Source organism: Echinops telfairi, unplaced genomic scaffold (assembly GCF_000313985.2).
Source record: "Echinops telfairi isolate 266 unplaced genomic scaffold, ASM31398v2 ScPeMD7_21;HRSCAF=78, whole genome shotgun sequence".
In the NCBI taxonomy this organism is placed as follows: domain Eukaryota; kingdom Metazoa; phylum Chordata; class Mammalia; order Afrosoricida; family Tenrecidae; genus Echinops; species Echinops telfairi.
In genome coordinates this window covers 12,274,880-12,292,789 of record NW_022103918.1, presented here as the reverse complement: position 1 = coordinate 12,292,789, position 17,910 = coordinate 12,274,880, and the positions used below count along the sequence as shown (strand labels likewise).

The 17,910-nt window shown below is 41.8% G+C and overlaps 1 protein-coding gene across 1 annotated transcript in view; it reads left to right on the top strand.

The window, feature by feature from the left end:
* LMNTD1 (lamin tail domain containing 1) overlaps nucleotides 1-7,852 on the top strand; it is a 29,359-nt gene extending 21,507 nt beyond the window's left edge. The window contains exon 5 of the mRNA XM_045288407.1: nucleotides 7,751-7,852. Within this exon, the coding sequence (XP_045144342.1) occupies nucleotides 7,751-7,761 (11 nt within the window). The 3' untranslated portion in view covers nucleotides 7,762-7,852. The remainder of the gene's footprint in view (nucleotides 1-7,750) is intronic.
* Nucleotides 7,853-17,910: the final 10,058 nt, after the last annotated feature.

The window sequence follows — 17,910 nt, the reverse complement described above, 5'->3', positions numbered from 1 at the left end:
GGGGCCTGTTTTCTCTTCGTTGCCCTCTGGGTGAGGTTGTTCTATGTGGCGGTATCCTATTTATGCTTGGTGAGTGCTCTTCTTCTGTCCATACTTGGTTGGCAAGGATCTTTTGTAGGGCTGGATTTCTTCTAAAGTAGTCTTTGATTTTTTTCCTCATCTGGGAAGGCTCTTACTTCTCCATATATCTTGATCAATAATTTGGGTGGATAGAGTATTCTTGGGTTTGGGTTATTTTCCTTCAAATTTTGAAATATGTTCCTTCAGTCTCTCCTCTTCTTCATAGTGTCCACTGAGAGGTAGGCCATAGCATATTCTTATTTGGGAACATTTATATATGATTGCTTGTTTTCCCCTAGATGCTATCATGATTTTCTCCTTTTCCTCAAAGTTGGAAAGTTTAATTATTCTGTGCCTTGGTGACTTCTTGGGAGTCTAGCTGGTGTTCTTTCAGCCTCCTGAGTGTTTGTCTGGTTTTCATTCATTAAGCTGGGCAAGTTTTCCTCCAATAATTCTCTCACTGTTGTTGCAGATGACTTCTTTGTTGTGCCTTCCTCTGGTAATCCAGTTATTTTGATGTTCTTCCTATTCATAGCATCAGACATAGCTCTTAGGTTTTCTTCAGCTTCTCTGATGCTCTTATTAAATTTTTGCTCACATTTGTTAAAGTCTGCTTGGCTGTCCTCTAGGTCACTGGTATTGTTCTCTGCCTCCTCCAGTTGATTGGCAAGGTCCGTGAGACTGCTACTGGTTTTAATCTTGTCTCTAAGCTTTTGTATTTCCCTTTGGTGTATGGACTTTATCTCCTCTATCATTTCATCCTTTATGGGTATTGTTTCCCTCATATCCTGTATGACTCCAAGCAGCATTCTGAAAATTTCTTCCTGTGACAGATCAGTATCTGCTTCTTCTATGAATGTTGTTAGGCTCAAGACATCTTCTGCCATTGCCTTTTTCTGATTTTTTTTGTTGAGGTCATTGGGGCTGATTGCTGTTTGTGTTGCATTGTTTCAGAGGATCCAGGGGCCATTTTCCAGGTAATCAATAGCCCTGGCTCTCTCTGGGAGACTCAAAGGAATGCTTCTTTGAAATGTCTGCAGTTAATTTCACTATGGAATTGGCCTACTGCTTTATCTTCCTCTGGTTTCACTATTTCCCGAGCAAACCAGTATTCTGTTATTTGGAGGGCAAGTTGGATAGTCCTCTTGGGGGGATGCTGGTTGGGTTGTTGTGGACCCATGAGGATGGTGTTATCTCACAAGAAGCCATGATGGTGTGGCCCACGGAAGCTTGGGGTGCTGCAGAGGGCATGCAGGGGTGTCCGCTGCAATGGGAATGCCACAGAAGGCTGGTGGGGTGCTTGCTTTGGTACAGAGCACTGCGAATGGTGGGCGAAATTTCCCTTGTCAAGTAGATCACTGCAGAGATTGGGCAGAGGTTCCCACAGCAGCATGGAACATTGGCGAGTGCTGGCCAAGCTGCCTGGAGCCGTGTGAGGCACTACAGCAGGCAGGTGGGAGTTCCCTCAGTCATGTGGGACCACAGAGGATGAACAGGAGCTCCCTCAGCCATGCAGGCAGAATTTTCCGCGAAGAAGGTGGGCAGGATTTCCCCAGCCATGTGTTCAGCACTGAAGAAGATGGACGGGGGAATATCCCCAAGAAGAAGGTGGGTGAGATATCCCTTGGTGGAGCTTGGGCAGGTTTTCCCTAGCCTCAGGTTATGCTGAAGAGGGTGAGCTCTCCCAGCTGGATAGAGGGCAGGCATTAATGGCCTAGGCTAAGGGGAGTCGTCTGGAGGTTGACAGTGGCATGTGAGAGAAAAGGGAAGAGAAAAAGAAAAAAAATTTAAGCCCACTGAGACTACGGGGGCATAGAGCAAAGAGAGGGAAACAAAAGTAACAATATAGCTGAGCCTCGATCCCTTACCATGGGGTTGGAGGGATTTAATCCCTTCCCCCAGGCAGCGGCAAGCGTTGGCTATGTTGAGATAAAGCCCCTGTGCCAGCTCCAAATTATCCTGGCTCCAGCCAAGACAGTGGTGGGGTTAAGGTCGAACCCTAGCCAGCCTCCACTGTGGTAAGCCAAAAGCCCCCAGCTCCTCAAAACCTAGTGGATCTGTGCCAACTTATCTTTATGATGCTGCTCCTGCGACCCGGCAGTGTGGAATTTCCCTCTTAGTAACTCTCCTGTGCTGATTTCTGTGGAGTCCCTCTGGCATGTGTTATTCAGTCGCCATATTCCCAGAAGTCCTATGTAAATATATTCTTATATAACGATAAGTATGTAGGTCTATGTACATATATTTATATGTTAAGTATGAAGGTAGCAGATGGACGTTGGGTCTCTACTCAAATCCTCCCTCAACACAAGAACATATTTGAATGATCTGACATCTTGTGATGCTCACATTCCTGAAACAATCATGAAGACAAAATGGGTGTATAGGTAAATGTGGTGAAGAAAGCTGATGGTGATGGCTATTAGAAGATACCATGTCTGGCTTGAAGTTAAACAAGCAGCCTTCTTTCAAGGAAGCTACAAAGCCAAATTGGAAGAACAACACCAGCCTATGTGATCACAAGGTGCCAACAGGATCACATATCAGGCATCAGAAGACCCAAAACAAACAACCATATTAGCGATATCATGAGGCTAGGGGGAAGATGAAGAAAAGGGGGAAAAAAGGGGGAACCAGTTGCAATGATCAATGTATATGCCCCCTTGCCCCTTCCCCATAGAGGGGGATGAACAACAGAAATGTGGGTCATGGGAGACAGCAGATAGTATAAGATATGAAAAATATTAATTTGTAATTTATCAAGGGTTCATGAGGGTGAGAGAGTGGGGGAAGGAGAAAAAAGGAGGAACTGGTACCAAGGACTCAAGCAGATACAAAATGTTTTGAAAATGATGATGGCAACATGTGTACAAATGTGCTTGATACAATTGATGTATGGATTGTATAAGAGCTGTAAGAGCCCCCAATAAGATTATTTATAAATAATAAAAAAGAAAGAAAGAAAAAGAAGGTGGGGGAAGATACAGATAGGATGCACCTGTGAGTAATTGTGAACAGGATTCCCCAGAAGGCCATCCTGCTTCATAGAAAATAAGCCCTCAGAGAAGCAGAATGAGGGATCTCATCATTGGCAAGAGCCAGGAGCAGAGATCGTCCACTGGACTCAGCATATGCCTTACCCATTCCTGATCTTCATATTGGGGGCTGACCAGTACCAACCACCCTATTTTCAGGTATTGGCACATCTCTAGATTGTTAAGTGTGAGACAAGTAATATTGTTGAAAACATTGTGAGACTTGATCATACTATCTGAGCCCACTGAAGATTGTTACTACTGAAGATTTCATGTCTCCATTAGAAGATCCTGGATAGATTAGGAGCAACATGGGGAGCAGAACTCAAAATCATAAAAGAGACCAGGCTTACTGGTTGTAAAGAGACAGGAAGGGCCTCTGAAACTATGGTCCTTATCTACCCCTGTGATAAAATAACCAATTGAGAGCAAGAGGGCAGCATTTACCCAATGACAAAAGTCAGAGGGTTAGAAGAGGAGGACAAGAGCAAAGAGAAACAGAGTAAGTGATACTACATTGAGGGCATCGCAATGGATGAGTTGAAAAAAACGTGTACAAAAAACCTGTAAAACTGATTCTCTGCTCTGACCTAATTCACAATAAACACTTTTTTAAATAGGAAATTTAGTGTCACTACAGAGGCCATTCCAAAGAAAATTGATCCATCAAAATGTGATAACCATCTAGCAATATCATTACTATCATACACAAGTAAAATTTTTATGAAGTTAATTCAAATATGGTTGCAGTGGTATATGGACAGAGAAGTGCAGAAATTCAAACTATGTTCAGAACAGGAAATGGAACGAGGAGTATCATTGGTAAAGCCAAATGAATCTTTGTCTGAAAGCAGGGAATATCAGAACAAGGTTTGCCTGTGTTTTATGGAATGTGTGAAGATATTTGACTATATGTATCATGAGAAATTATGAACCACATTGTAAAGCATGAGAATTCCAGAGCATTTAATTGTGCTCATAAAACTTGGATATAGAACAAAAGACAGTTTTCTAACAGAACAAAGGAATACTTACTGTGTCATTTGAAACCAGAAAGGTGTGTGTAAAGATTCTACTCTTTCATCATCCTTGTTCCATTTGTGTGCTGAGGGGAAAACCTCTGAGAAGTTAGACTATAGGAAGAAAAACAACTTATCTGGATTGGAAGAAAGACTCATTACAAGCTTTTAATATGCGGATGGCACAGCCCTGCTTGCTGGACATAAGGAAGACTCAGCACACCTCAACATAAAACAAAACTCTTCACAATTGGTACATAAACAACATCATGACAAAGAAAGATTGAAATTATGAATGATTTCATTTTCCTTGGCTCCACAATGACTAAGGAAGCAGCAGTCAACCATTCAACTGGCACATTTCACGGGGAAAATCTGCCACACAATGCTTCTTCGAAGTGTTAGAAAGTAAAGATGTTATTTTCAGGGTTCAGGTCCACTTGACCCAACCCATGGTATTTTCTATCTTCTCTCCTTTTGTATGAAAGTGGAATAATTAATAAAGACCCAAGAACTATAGATACATTTGAATGATGATGCTGGTAACAAATATTGAGTATATCTTGTATTGCCAAAAGAATGAAAGAAAAAAAATCCGTCCCGGAAGTACAGCCAGAATGCTCTTTAGAAGCAACGACGGTGAGATTTTTTTCATGCATACTTTGGAATACCAGTCCGAGGAGAACGATACCACGCTTGGTAAAGCACAGAGACATTGGAAAAGAGGAAGCCCTTCAATGAGATGTATTGGCCACACTGAGCTAGAGCCAGACTGTACTATATTACTCATGAGGGTTCAGAACTGTGACTTGTATAAGTTTGAATCACAAACATATTTCTAATCCAAAATGATAACAAAGGGAAAAATACAGGTTTCAAATATAGTATTTCATTTATGTATGTTTCAGATTACTGTATGATCTGTTTATTGATGTTTCCTTGGATTACCTTGTTTAAATTAATTGGTTTAGGAATTTGGAATGTCTAAGGTCACATCTCGATAACTTCAAACAGAATTTATTTGGATAATCAATAAGTTAGCCAGAGATTGTGTAATTCAATATATAAGATCTAATAACATACGTCCACTTTGTGTCAAATTTTGTTGTGCTCTGGTGGCCCTGCCTGGTTAGCACTGGATTACTAATTGCGAGGTCAGTGTTTCAAGTCTACCAGCTGTAGACTTTGTAAAGATTTACAAACCCTAGTTAGGGTTTATATGAGCCAGAATCAACTTGTTGGTAAAGGGGTTGAGTTTGTTTTGTGGAATGGGATAAAATTTTGATAACTCACAATATTTCAAGCTTTTTTATAATGCAATTTCGCACCCAATAGACTACAGTTAAGCGTAAACATACCTTTTATCTGCGATGAGAAGCCAAAAAAGTTTTATAATTCCTTCTATTGTGATATCCACTTTATTGCAGTGATCTGAAACCAAACCTCAAAATTTATGAGGTTACACCTATGTAAACATTTTAAAACAAACCCAAGTGTCATGTGGAATAACTTAAAAAATAGAATAAACAAAAGTCCTCACTGCTAGCACGTCAATTCTGATTCGCAGTGACCCTAAATGACAATGTATAACTGCCTCTGTGAGTTTCTAAAGCAGTAAATCTCCTTTTTAAAGCCATATAATTCACATTTCATACAATTAATAGTCCGATCATATTAAGAAGACTTGTGCAATCATTACCACCATTAATTTCAGAACATATTGCTCCTTCTCATACTCAACGTTGTTTTCCCCAACCTCCCCTGCCATGCCCCCAGGTAATTACTAATGGAGTCACCTATAGATTCACAAATCATACAAAACAAAAACATGATGCAAACAAAAAATGACAAAGCAAAACAGAGAAAAGCTTCAATTGAAAGGGAAGCAGAAAATATTAAAAATGGAAACAATTTAAACATGAGTCCAAAGGGAGCTCAAATGATCAGGTGTTACCACATTAACTTAACTACATCTGCCATAATTGATTTTATAATGCTTTCTACCTGATAGCAAGTCTATTCACATCCCTGGACTCTGGTCAAGAGAAGATTCACTGAAGGCTTAATCCATGTAGGGACCCTGCAAATGGATTTGGGGCTTCTACTATCATCCATAGCCTTCTGCAAATCGAGCATTCAAAACGGAAGCTTTGATAGTGTTCTTTCTCCCATGAATCTGCTGGTAGATTCTAAGTGCTGAGTTTGCAGTTAGCATCTCAACTAATCACCCCCTGTGTCACCAGGGCTGCTGCTCCTGTGGACGAGGAAAGGCCAATTACTTGGACCACTTACAATCAGACTGAATAAGGAAATAATTACTTGAAGAAACCCTGCAAAATGCCAATGATTTCTATTCATTTTTCTGTTATCAACTAGTAGGAGCAAAAGATGCAGAATTTCTACATAGAATAAAATCATAACTTAATCACTTGTGCATTGACTCAGTTAAAAAGGGCATCACACATTCATAGTTAATAGCTTTTTCTTTTGTTGCTTACTTAAAGAAAAGTTAAATGGTGATATGTCTGTGTTTCTGCAAAAATCTTTCCACTGAAGAGGTAAGTGAGAACCACTGACATGTTTTATCGCACAGCTGAAATAAAAGTTTCTTTAAAGGCCAAATGTCAAGTCCTAGGGATTAGTCCTAATAGCTGATTAGCTGGGGAACTTCACGAATGGATCTTTACTTCAAGACATTTTAACATTACGAAACAGAAACGTCTTATATAACTTCCCTTTGATCATTAGAGGTTATGACCTCATTTATTGAAATAAAGTTTAATGATCTAGTTTTTCTCACAAGTAGAAAAGATTAGTTTAGGTAAACAGAGCATTCTGTTATACATTCCAGGAACTAAATATTTCAGCCTCAAATATCCCAAGAAAGCTGTCATCCCCACCAAGGAAAGTAACCACCACCTCTGATGACAGCCCCGATAATCCATGTCAAGAAATTATACATGGAAACGCTCCATCTCTGTCTCTACCTCTAAAACATAGGACTTCATCTCCTGAAGAACAATCTTTCAGGGTGCAATTTAAAACTGTCGTCTCTGAACTACTCAGTCAAGGAGGGATACTTAAATTATTTTTAAGATCCGGTTAATGCCAACAAATTACGCCCTCCCCTCCAGACGATGAGAGTTGGTGAGTTAGATCTCCCTAGATCCAAGTCACTCGTTACAGCAATGAGAAGATCTCATTGGACTATTAATAGCTCAGGTCACTAATCAGAAAGGTGTTACCGTGAGATGCCAAATAGCTCCCTGCTCGTTGTATTCAGGACCCTGTCTATGGCTACCACACACACTGTGCTAACTGGGAACTCCCTGCATTTTTGTTAATCTTCCCTGCACATCACATATTCACAGTCAACTTCTGTATATTATTTCTTCGCCATCTGATACTGGCAATCTCGATTATTCTCCTTCTGATCTTGCAGAGAAAAACAGCTATGACTGAGCAGCTTTCTCTGTAGTTGCCCTCGCCTACCCACCCCCACCCCTACTCCCACCCCAGGAGCTCATCTTTGTCATCATTATTATTATGCAATAACATACTATAGCTATATATGGTATTATTGTGACTTATGGTATATAACTATTTCTGTCATTTTGCTTATCTTTTGTTTTACAGGAATCAAATAACACCTCCTCTCTGGTCTAGAAGTACTCTGTATTTGGGACCATTCAATGCACCACTGCGTCCACGTGATATGCCAGCTTTGTAAAGCAGAATTGTTGGTACATCTAAACAAAGTGACTTCAAGTTCCTTCCTAAGTAAATGCGAGTGAAGGAGCCTGCCTTATCTGACACCCCATTCATCAGCAGGGTGGAACTGGCTAAAATGGCAAGCACGCTGTGGGTCCCCACATCTCCATGGGCCTTCTCTCAGATGCAGTCAGATCTCTGTACCCGCCCTGCGAGGTGCTTTGTTGTGCAGGTGTAAGCACGGAAAACAGGCATCTGAGGAATCTTACAAGCTGGGAAAATTACTCTGCAAACCCCAATTTTTAAAAATATGTCTTCCAGATGGATATTTTTTTCTCTGAAAGTTTTGATTCCCTGTATCAGAAAACATGCTTTCTTTTTAAATGATTCATTGAAAACTTAGAAGTAATCCAATAGTATGTTGTGATTATTTTGCTTTGTTATTTTTAAATCACTTGGCTCAAGTCCTAGTGAAATATGGGCTTTAAAACTTAGATTTCTTCTTCAAATAAAGAAGCCTCTTTTGTCATTACCATTTTTCAGGATTTATTTTCATGTGAAAAAAAACCCTCACTTGGAGCACTGGGCCAAGTTGTCCTGTCTGTATCTCCCTTACATCTTCTCCCTCTTGTGTTCAACAATCATAAAAAGAAGCTATCAAAAGGTAGACTACCTGAGGGAGACAAACGGAATGGCTCCAGTCGAATCTTCCCTTGTAAGACCCAGCGTTGTACACTTGCTTTTCCTGTTGGTGAATCATGAGGTTAACCGTGTGTGCAGAACTGTCTTTGGAGCATTTTGATGTAGGCCTGAGTCACTGTCTGTTAGGGACTTAAGTTGCTTTAGAGCCATCCTTTTTTTTCCTTTCCCACCGTACGATGAGTTTTCTATGAATGGAAACAAGGAAGTATCATATCTTTGTGTCTACGATGAGTTTTCTATGAATGGAAACAAGGAAGTATATCTTTGTGTCCCCTTTATTCTGACCTTATTCTGCAGAGAGACACGTAATACATCAGGGAAATGCAGAGCCACTTAACTGAAAACACCACCTACAAATCCACGCTGCCACACTCACACACTTTAACTCCTATGAGCAAGAGTTCTTCCAGTTAAAAGACTACACCCACACCAAAGCAAAATGCTCCCGAGTCCATTCCAACTCAAAGTGACCCGGTAGGAGGATAACTGACCCTGACAGTTTCTGAGACGGTGCGTTCTCCCATAAGCACACAACCTCGTCATTCTCCCAAGGAGCGGCTGGTGGGTTCAAACAGTTGACGGTGGAGTTAACGGTCCAAATGATAACCCACTGTGCCACCAGTGTCTCCTCAAAGGCTGTGTGTCCCACGTAAGTGTTTGTAAGTGGTGATGACAAAGAAGATAGTGAAATTGCATTGGGAACTCTAGTCTCTGCTATTAAGGTGCTTACTGTGCCATTTAACTAGTCACTTGGTAGACGGGCTCACCTGTTTTCAGGATGATATCAACTATAAGTGAGAGAGATGTCAATAAGGTTCTCTGTTTTTAAGTGGTTGTTGTCTAACCTCTTCCTGAAAGAGTTGATGATACCGTGATTTGGGGGGTCAAAAGTATCTTTCTCCAGTTCCTATCATTTGCTTCCTGGATCCGTGATGGATGTGCTTTCTGGGTCTCTTTTTGTGATTAGATTTCAGGTCCGTGCCTTAGTCTTCAAACTACATATATCTAATCCTTAATTGTTTCATTCACTGGACTCTGCTCATAGAATTACTTTATTTTCCTACTCCGTACCGCCTACTGGTCTTCCCTGGACCTCCAGCTGTTCTTGTCTGTTTTCTCCAATTTCTCAGACATTCAGGTTTTCTCAAATTAGTCAGCAGTCCAATTTCTTTCAGTTTTCCCCATCCTAGAATGTCCCTAATCATCATCTATTTTTCTGAAGATCTTCTCTTTTGCCACTGCTCTGTCCCCATTTTTATAGCTTACGCTTCCAACTTCTTAAAAATGTGATGGCCACACCTCTCTCTCTACCACTGTCTTCTCAGATAGTGCTTCAGGAATTATAGGACATCAGGGCAATATATTTAGTTTAGTCTCCTCATCTTAGAGCAATTCATTGCAGGGGAAAAACTAAGCCCAGAGTTTTTTCAAGTATAGAGAACTAGAGGGCCCAGCCGCGGGTCCCACTAATATAATTTCTGCTCCCATTAGTCTTGGCCATGGAATTCTGTTTACTCTGGAATCATTGGCCCTAACTGATGCAGCCATGGGCAGGGTGAGGTGGAAATGCCAAGGATCAGAGCTGGAATCTGCCATAGGCATTAGCAACCAGCACTTCCATAATTCATTTACCGTAAGGGATTCAGCTTCACACTGACTGGACACAAGATGTGAGCTGGAAAATGGGCATTTTAATGTGTACAAAAACAAGGGGCTTGTTTTCTTTTGATTGGGAGGACATTCCAAGCCCTTTGATTCGATACTGAATAACCATTTGGAGAAAGGTTTTTGTTTTTGTTGGGCTTTCTTAATTCTAATATTGCTAAACTTACATACTCACAAATTTATCTATTGATCCTCTCCACGGGAGCATCTTTGGCAGTTAGTTTTTTGGTTCGGTTTTGTTTTGTTTTTTTCAGTTTTGAAAAGCTCTTAGTTCTGTTGTTTTCAGTGCGTCCACCCCCAGCTGGTGGTATCTTTAGGACAAACCAGCAGATTGCCCTCAGAATATAGCTGAAGCCTTCACAGGGACAGGATTTGGTGTTGGCCATCTGTCAGTGAAGGACTTCTCTATTGCTGTCAGCTCCACCCGGCGTGCCATAGCTGGTAATGGGAAATTGTCCAGATGAAGGCATCCTTCAGTAATCACTGGTGTTCATGGGCATTCCCCAGCAACCTGTAATGCTATATGCACTTCTCTAGCATCTCCCAGGCTTCACGCTAACATTTTGGAACCTATGTGGCAGGCAAGGCTGGTGTTATCTTCATTTTCTGATTGAAGGCATTTTAGCTCAGAGAGATTGGCTTCCCTAAGTCACGTGGAAAGTGGCAGCGTGAAGACTAGACTCCCGGCCTAAGCTTCTTCGTCAGTGGCCATTCTGACACTTGAGCATTAACAACCGCAAATGAAAGGAAAAAGCACCACGCAGGTAGAACTATAAAACGATGGTTGGGTTTTACAAATGGAAGAGTTGATGACCATGAGAATCTTTTTTGTTTTCTTTCTTGTATGTGAACGCATGGCACAGGAAGACTGAAGGCAGGCACACACAATGGTGACAAACGGAGGGCCTCAGCAATAGGTCTTTTTTTACCCCAACAGTTTATTGGCCTATAATTCACATATAATACAATTCAATGGTCCTATCACATCAAGAAGAGTTGTACAGGTGTTTCCTTCATTCTTGTACTCATTGTTATTATCGCCCTATTTGCCCCCAACCTCCCCTGCCATCCCCCTAAGGACCATTAATACAGTTCTGTCCCTAGACTTCCATAGCCTAGATTTCATATACAGAAGAACATATTTTTGGAAAAACTAACAATAACCACTTAAAACAGATTAAAAACCTCAATTAAAAAAGAAAACAGAAAATATTAAAAGCTAGAACAAATTTAAACAGACCATAAGGGAGAGTAAATGATATGGTGCTGTACCCTAACTGCATCTTCAACAATCCAGTTTCCAATGTATTCTGCATGATAGCAAAGCTATTCATAGCCCTGGTTCGTGGTCAGAGGGGATTCACCAGGGGCTGAATCCACATGTATTTCCCCTTTACTTGTTTTTAAACTGAAACAATTTTTTTAATTAAAAGATTTTTTTGGAGGCTCTTACAGCTCTTATAACAACCATACATCAATTGTATCAAGTATATTTGTACATATGTTGCCATCATTTTCTAGACATTTACTCTCTAGTGAGCCCTAGGTCTCAGCTCCTCTCTTTTCCCTCCCTCCCCCGACCCTTGTGACCCCTTGATAAATTATAAATTATTATTATTTGATATCTTACACCGACCAATATCTCCCTTCACCCACGGTTTCTGTTGTTCGTCCCCCCGGGGGAAGAGTGTGTGTGTGTGTGATGATTATGTGTCGATCATTGCTATTGGTTCCCCTTGCTCTCCTCCTCTCCCCACCTTCCCCCTACCCTTTTGGTATTGCTACTACCATTCCTGTTCCTGGATTTCGTGTGTTGTGAGCTCTTATCTCTTATCTCATCTATACTTGTGCACATGCTCTGGTCTAGCCCACAGTGAAGAACCAGAGGACTATTGCGTGACTAGTCCTCAAAGAACCAGAGGACTATTGCGTGTTTCATTGGTGCTATACTGCACCCTGGTTGACTCATCCCTTCCTTGTGACCCTTCTGTGAGGGGATGTCGCATTATCTACAAATGGGTTTTGGGTCTCTGCTCTGAGCCCCTTTGTTCTCAACAATATGTTTTTCTTGTTTGTTTGTTTGTTTGTTTGGGGTCTTCTGATGCCTGTTACACAGTTCTGATGATACCTCATGATCACACAAGCTGGTGTGCTTCTTCCATGTGGGCTTGTTGCTTCTCTGCTACATGGCTGCTTGTTTAACTTCAAGCTTTTAAGACCCCAGATGCTATATATTTTAATAGCTGGGCACCATCTGATTTCTACACCACATTTGGCTATGCACCCATTTTATCTTCAGCAATTGTGCCAGGTGAGTGAGCAACACAGATTTCCAGTTTCTTAGAACAAAGTGTTCTTACATTGAGGGAGGGTCTGAGAAGAGGCCTGAAGTCCATCCACTACCTCAGTGTATTGCCATATAAATATATGTATGTAAGCCAATATCTCTGTTTTTATGAATCAATGTATTTACATATGTACACACTTATACTTATAATACCTCTATGCATAGCTTTGCTTCCTAGATCTTTCCTCTGTTTCCTTTTACATAACAAACATCTTTAAAATAGGTCAAAAGGGAGATCTGATGCTAAGATACTACATTTTGACCTGTGTCTGCCATAATCAAGCTGACCATGCTACCTGTCTGATAACAGGGTTATTCACATCCTTCAACTATGGTCAGAGGGAATTCACTGGAGACTTAAAACATGTGTGGACCTTTGAATGGATTCTGGGCTTCCACTGTCATCTAGAGCCTCTACAAACTAGGTGTTCACACTTCAAGCTCTGCTACCATTCCCTCCTTTGGATTTGGATGATTTACCATTCTTGGATCACGTGGGCAGGTGTGCTTCTTTCATGTAGACTTAATTGACACCTCACCTAGATGGCTGTTTGTCTGAAAACAAGATCCCAGATGCTATTCTTTCTGATAGATGGGCACCATCTATTTTCTTTACCACACTTTTCTATAGCATCTATTCTTCAGTGATCTCTTCATGAGGGTGAGCATTAAGAAGGGTCATGTCATAAGAACTAATTGCTCTTAGATTGGGGCTAGTATTAAGTGTAAGCCCAAAATCCATTCATGCATCTATGGTTAGCAGGCGCATCTGGTTCACTTTAGAGATATCATTGTCATTTTGTTAGAGAATATTATAAATCATCCCCTTGGGGTATCACTTTTCACTACCATAAAGTCAATTTTGACTCATAGCAACCCTATAGGACAGAGTAGAACTGTCCCTGTGAATCTCAGAACCTGCGAAACTCCATAAGAGTAGAAAGCCTCATATTTCTCTTGCTGATCTGGCTTCTGGTTTTGAACTGCTGACCTTGCATATGCAGCCCAAAGTGTAACCACTATATATTGATAGTGTCATTACTTTAACCAATGGTATACAATTTAAAACACTATTCGGAAATGGAAATTATAAAGGTACAGCCATCTAGGAACTGCAATACATTAATTGTGGACTTGTACAGATTTTACTCTTAAGTGACTGAACATATTTACACAAACAAATCTTCCAGTAATATCAATTCGCAATAGCATGTCCACAACTATTAGATGCAGGCATCCTCAAGCTCCAGTCCGCAGGCCACATGCGGCCCACCGAGGACATTTATCCGGCCCACCAAGTGTTTTTGCCCCATTTGGGTTTTTTTACTTCAAAATAAGATATGTGCAGTGTGCATAGGAATTTGCTCATAGTTTTTTTATATACTATAGTCCGGCCCTCCAACGGGTCTGAGGGACAGTGAACTGGCCCCCTGTTTCAAAAGTTTGAGAACCCCAGGAAATGCGCCATAATGCATCAAGAAAGGCATTAAGAGAGTAGGCAATGGTAGTTCCTAGCCACCATTCATTGGAAACTCTCAAGGCAAAAGTTTGGAATCAAACTCCCAACGGCTAGTTCTATGCCCTTGGGCTCATAGACATCTGCTTGTTCTCACTCAAAGGAGTTTTAGACTTAAGTCCAATAGCTACAGGTCAGTTTGAGGTACAGTAGAACCCCCCGAACCTCGACGCTAACCCATTCTAGGAGCATCGAGATGCGATGCAGTCGAGCTCTGAATCGGTTTCCCATAAGGTGACCAGACGTCCCGCTTTTGGTGGGACAGTCCCGATTTTGGGCATTTTTAAAAAGTCCCGATTTTTGGAAGGAATGCACGACAAGCTGGGGAACGGTCTATTTGGTCCATATAGACCAAATTCTTAATCAAGAACACCCCGCCCCCGGTCAATGGTGTCCTGCTTTAAATCTGGTCACCATAATAACAAAATGGATTAATCTATTCTCGACCACCAAGTTTTTACCCTAACCTTGCCTTTTTATACAAAACATTACACACAAAGTTCAAAGTAAATAAGTTCAGAGTTAAATAATATAATTTAAATAAGAAACACAGCATCAAAAAAGTTTTTAACAACTACAGTATGGCCCATACCTTGAGACGGATAAGGATCTGGATCTGTGGACACGGATGTGGAGAGGAGGTGTGGAGAGAGAGTCAGTGTTTGGAAGGAGAAGCCCCTTCCATCAAATCAACTGGGAGCTGCTTTCCAGTGTTTTTCCCCTTCTTTGCCTTTTTTCACTAGGACCTCGCTGGCTTTCTCTAAAAAAAAACAAAAAAAACAAAACTGTCTAATGTGGTCAGCTGTTGCTGTTTCCATAACTGCTTTCTAAAAGGGTTTACTAAGTTATCATCAACAATATCCATAACATGGTTAACCGGTTCCTTATCATGGTGGTTCTTTTAAAAAAAACTCTTAGGACCCCTGTTTTTTATCTGAAAACAGTACAAAAAGCTACAAAAGCTAAGAAAAGTATGGCAAAACACTTGGAACACAGCTGCAAAAGGTTTAAGCAACGCATACTAACAACACCAACTAACGCTGAATGACCGAAACAGGAACTGCTTTTGTTTACAAAAGTCACGTGTGTCGGGTCGGATCGCGATATTTAGTTCAGAGCTCCAAGGCAAAATTTTCTCGACATTTTGCATTGAAATCCGATTACGTTGAGATGTTGAGTACTGATGCCGTCATGACCAGGGTTCTCCTGTAAAGCCCAGTTCCTTAGTGGGGTTTCCACACTGAGTCCTTCTGGTGTCTCCTGCGAAGGCTGTTGTGTGCCTTGAAAGAACAGGGTCTAAAAGTCCAGTAGTGTATAGCACACGGACTGGGTTACCATGGGCTGCATAGAAACTAGGTCAAAAGTGTCCAATTAGGAAACTAGTACCAGGCATACTCTCCCCTTGGGTTCTACATAAGTATCGTTAAGCATCTCTCCCCTGGCCCTCCCCCAGGTTGTTCCTCACATTTGCTACCTACAGAGATGTAGGAAATTGCCTTCTCTAAGACAGACCCTCCTGTCCCCATCTTGACTTGAATTTTCAGTAAGAGTTCCTTACATCCTAGTGAAAGTATCCATTGGATTGGGGTGACCTTAGCACAATTTTGTATCGCAGCAACTGAATAATCTTCCTCTCTGCACATGTTGAAAAGCTGACCCCAGCTGAGGTGTGGTCCCCTCTGTGAAAGCGGTTTTTAAGATGAACATATAGAGGGTGGTGGTGTCGTTTCATGGACGCTAAGAAGGCTCTCTGCCTTGTTGCTTGGGGACTAAATTTGAAGAATATACACCCTGGGAACAATGACCTACCTTCATCGTGGTGTTTATCAGATAGCAGTGGATTTGTACAAAAACATCCTTTTAGGATTTTTAACTTCACTCAGACTAGTGGTTTCCAGATCACCCTTGTATCAGACATGTCCCCTGGTTTCATCACAGGTTTTTAGGGATGTGTGGTATTCTGTTGTGTTTATACCAGCGTTTCTTTACCCATTCTTCTGCTGATGGGCATTTGGGCTGTTCCCAGCTTCCCGCTAGTGGAACTGTTCTGCAATGAGCACGGGCTATCATATACTGCTTGTGTCCTGCCTCACTTCTTTGGGGTATGTGACCAACAAAAGCAATGCTGGGTTGTACAGTTAACATGAGAACCCTAATGCTGCTCCATAGAGCAAAAGATGATCAGGCCCTATTCCCACATTAGCATCCCTGGTAGTGCGCTGGTCAAGCACTGAACTGCTAACTGAAAGAGTTGGTGGTTTGAACCCACAGTTACTCTGCAGGAGAAAGCTGTGGCACGCTGCTTCCTTAGAGAGTGACTGTGGGGCATGCAGCTTACTCTGCTCCGTGTGGCCGCTCTGAATTGCAATCAACCCAACAGCAACAGGTACTTCCAGATTGCCAATTTACTGACTGGGACAAACACAAGCAAATCAACCTTCCCTCTCAGGGGAATTTGATGGCTAGTCCCGTTCCTATACAACAGCTGGTTAAAAACATGCAGTGTATCAAGAGTCAGCTCTCACACTCGTCTGCACGGAACTTTGTACAGTGTGTGGGAGTTCTCTTGATGGGCAGTGTAGGTGGGGGGTGCCTCCGAACCCAGTGAAAACAACGATTCACACGTTAGACTTTGTGAATCCTGGAAAGGCCGTGTCATCTGCCGCCTGCCATCTGCACTCTCAAATTTGCTAGGAGACACTGTGGAATGCAGATGGACAGAGAAGAAAAGTCAGGGTCAGAGATAGGACACAGTAGCTTACATTGTTAATCTGGAAAGGTTCATATATCTAGTGTGCATGCAATAAAGTACTGGTGACCGAGCACGCCCATGAACTGATCTGTGTTCACACATCTCTTATTGTTCTGAAAGTCCAAGCTGGATAACTCAAGCAGGGGGTGTCCCTCTAGTCCCCTAAGGACTCGTCCTTAGAACTCTGACAAGAACTTTCTGTAACAGTGTCTCCGGGGGCCTGGTTTTTTGAGTAAGGGGTTAGTATTTAGTAGCCCAGAAAGAGGGACTACTATTTCATATTTGGCTAAAAGAATTTTAAAACTCCTTTTGTTAAATTTCCTGATGGCATAACTCTCCGAGGGAGCCCTGGTGGCAGAGTGAGGATTGAGTCGGGAAGCAATCCACATGATCAGCAGTTTGGAACCACCAGAGGTTCAGCGAGAAAAACACGGCTTTCTACTTCTGTGAAGAGCTACAGTCTTGCACCTCCCCACCCCCCCAGGGGCAGTTCTACCCTGTCCTACCCATCGCGTCTCTAGGAGTGGGCACTGACTCAATGGCAGTGCATTTCATAGTTCTCCATCCATCCTTCGCTGTAGGCCCCCTTCATTCTAGATCCGAATTATCAATCTCTCCCTTCAGCCTTCAAAGAAGTATCAATTTCTAGAGTTTTTCAGTCAGTGGGAAATCTGTGAATATTTGGATTCCATAACTTCCTTTCTTTTGTTTGCCACCCAAGACACTGTCTTCCCAGGTCCACCTTCCAGTGTCACTGTCAGGCTGGTTGGGAAGAGGAAAAAGACCTGCGATCCAGATTCTCACCATGCGGGTCAATGACATGCCACCCCTGGAAGAAAAGTGTGTGTCTGTTACCAGCCTCACTTCCATACAGGAGGTAACGAACACCATTATGCCTGCAAGGCCTTAGGTTTCTACAGGAAACATTTGCCACATGAACATATAGAAAGGAAAATTTCATCCTTGAACTAACCACAAGCTTTTCTTTCTTGGTATATTTTAATGTGTTCTTTGTCAGAGGTTTGATGTTGTTGCTGTTTTGTTGTACATTGTTGCTTGGTTTTGCTCTGTCTTGTTTTTGTGCATGTTGTTGTCTCCGCAGG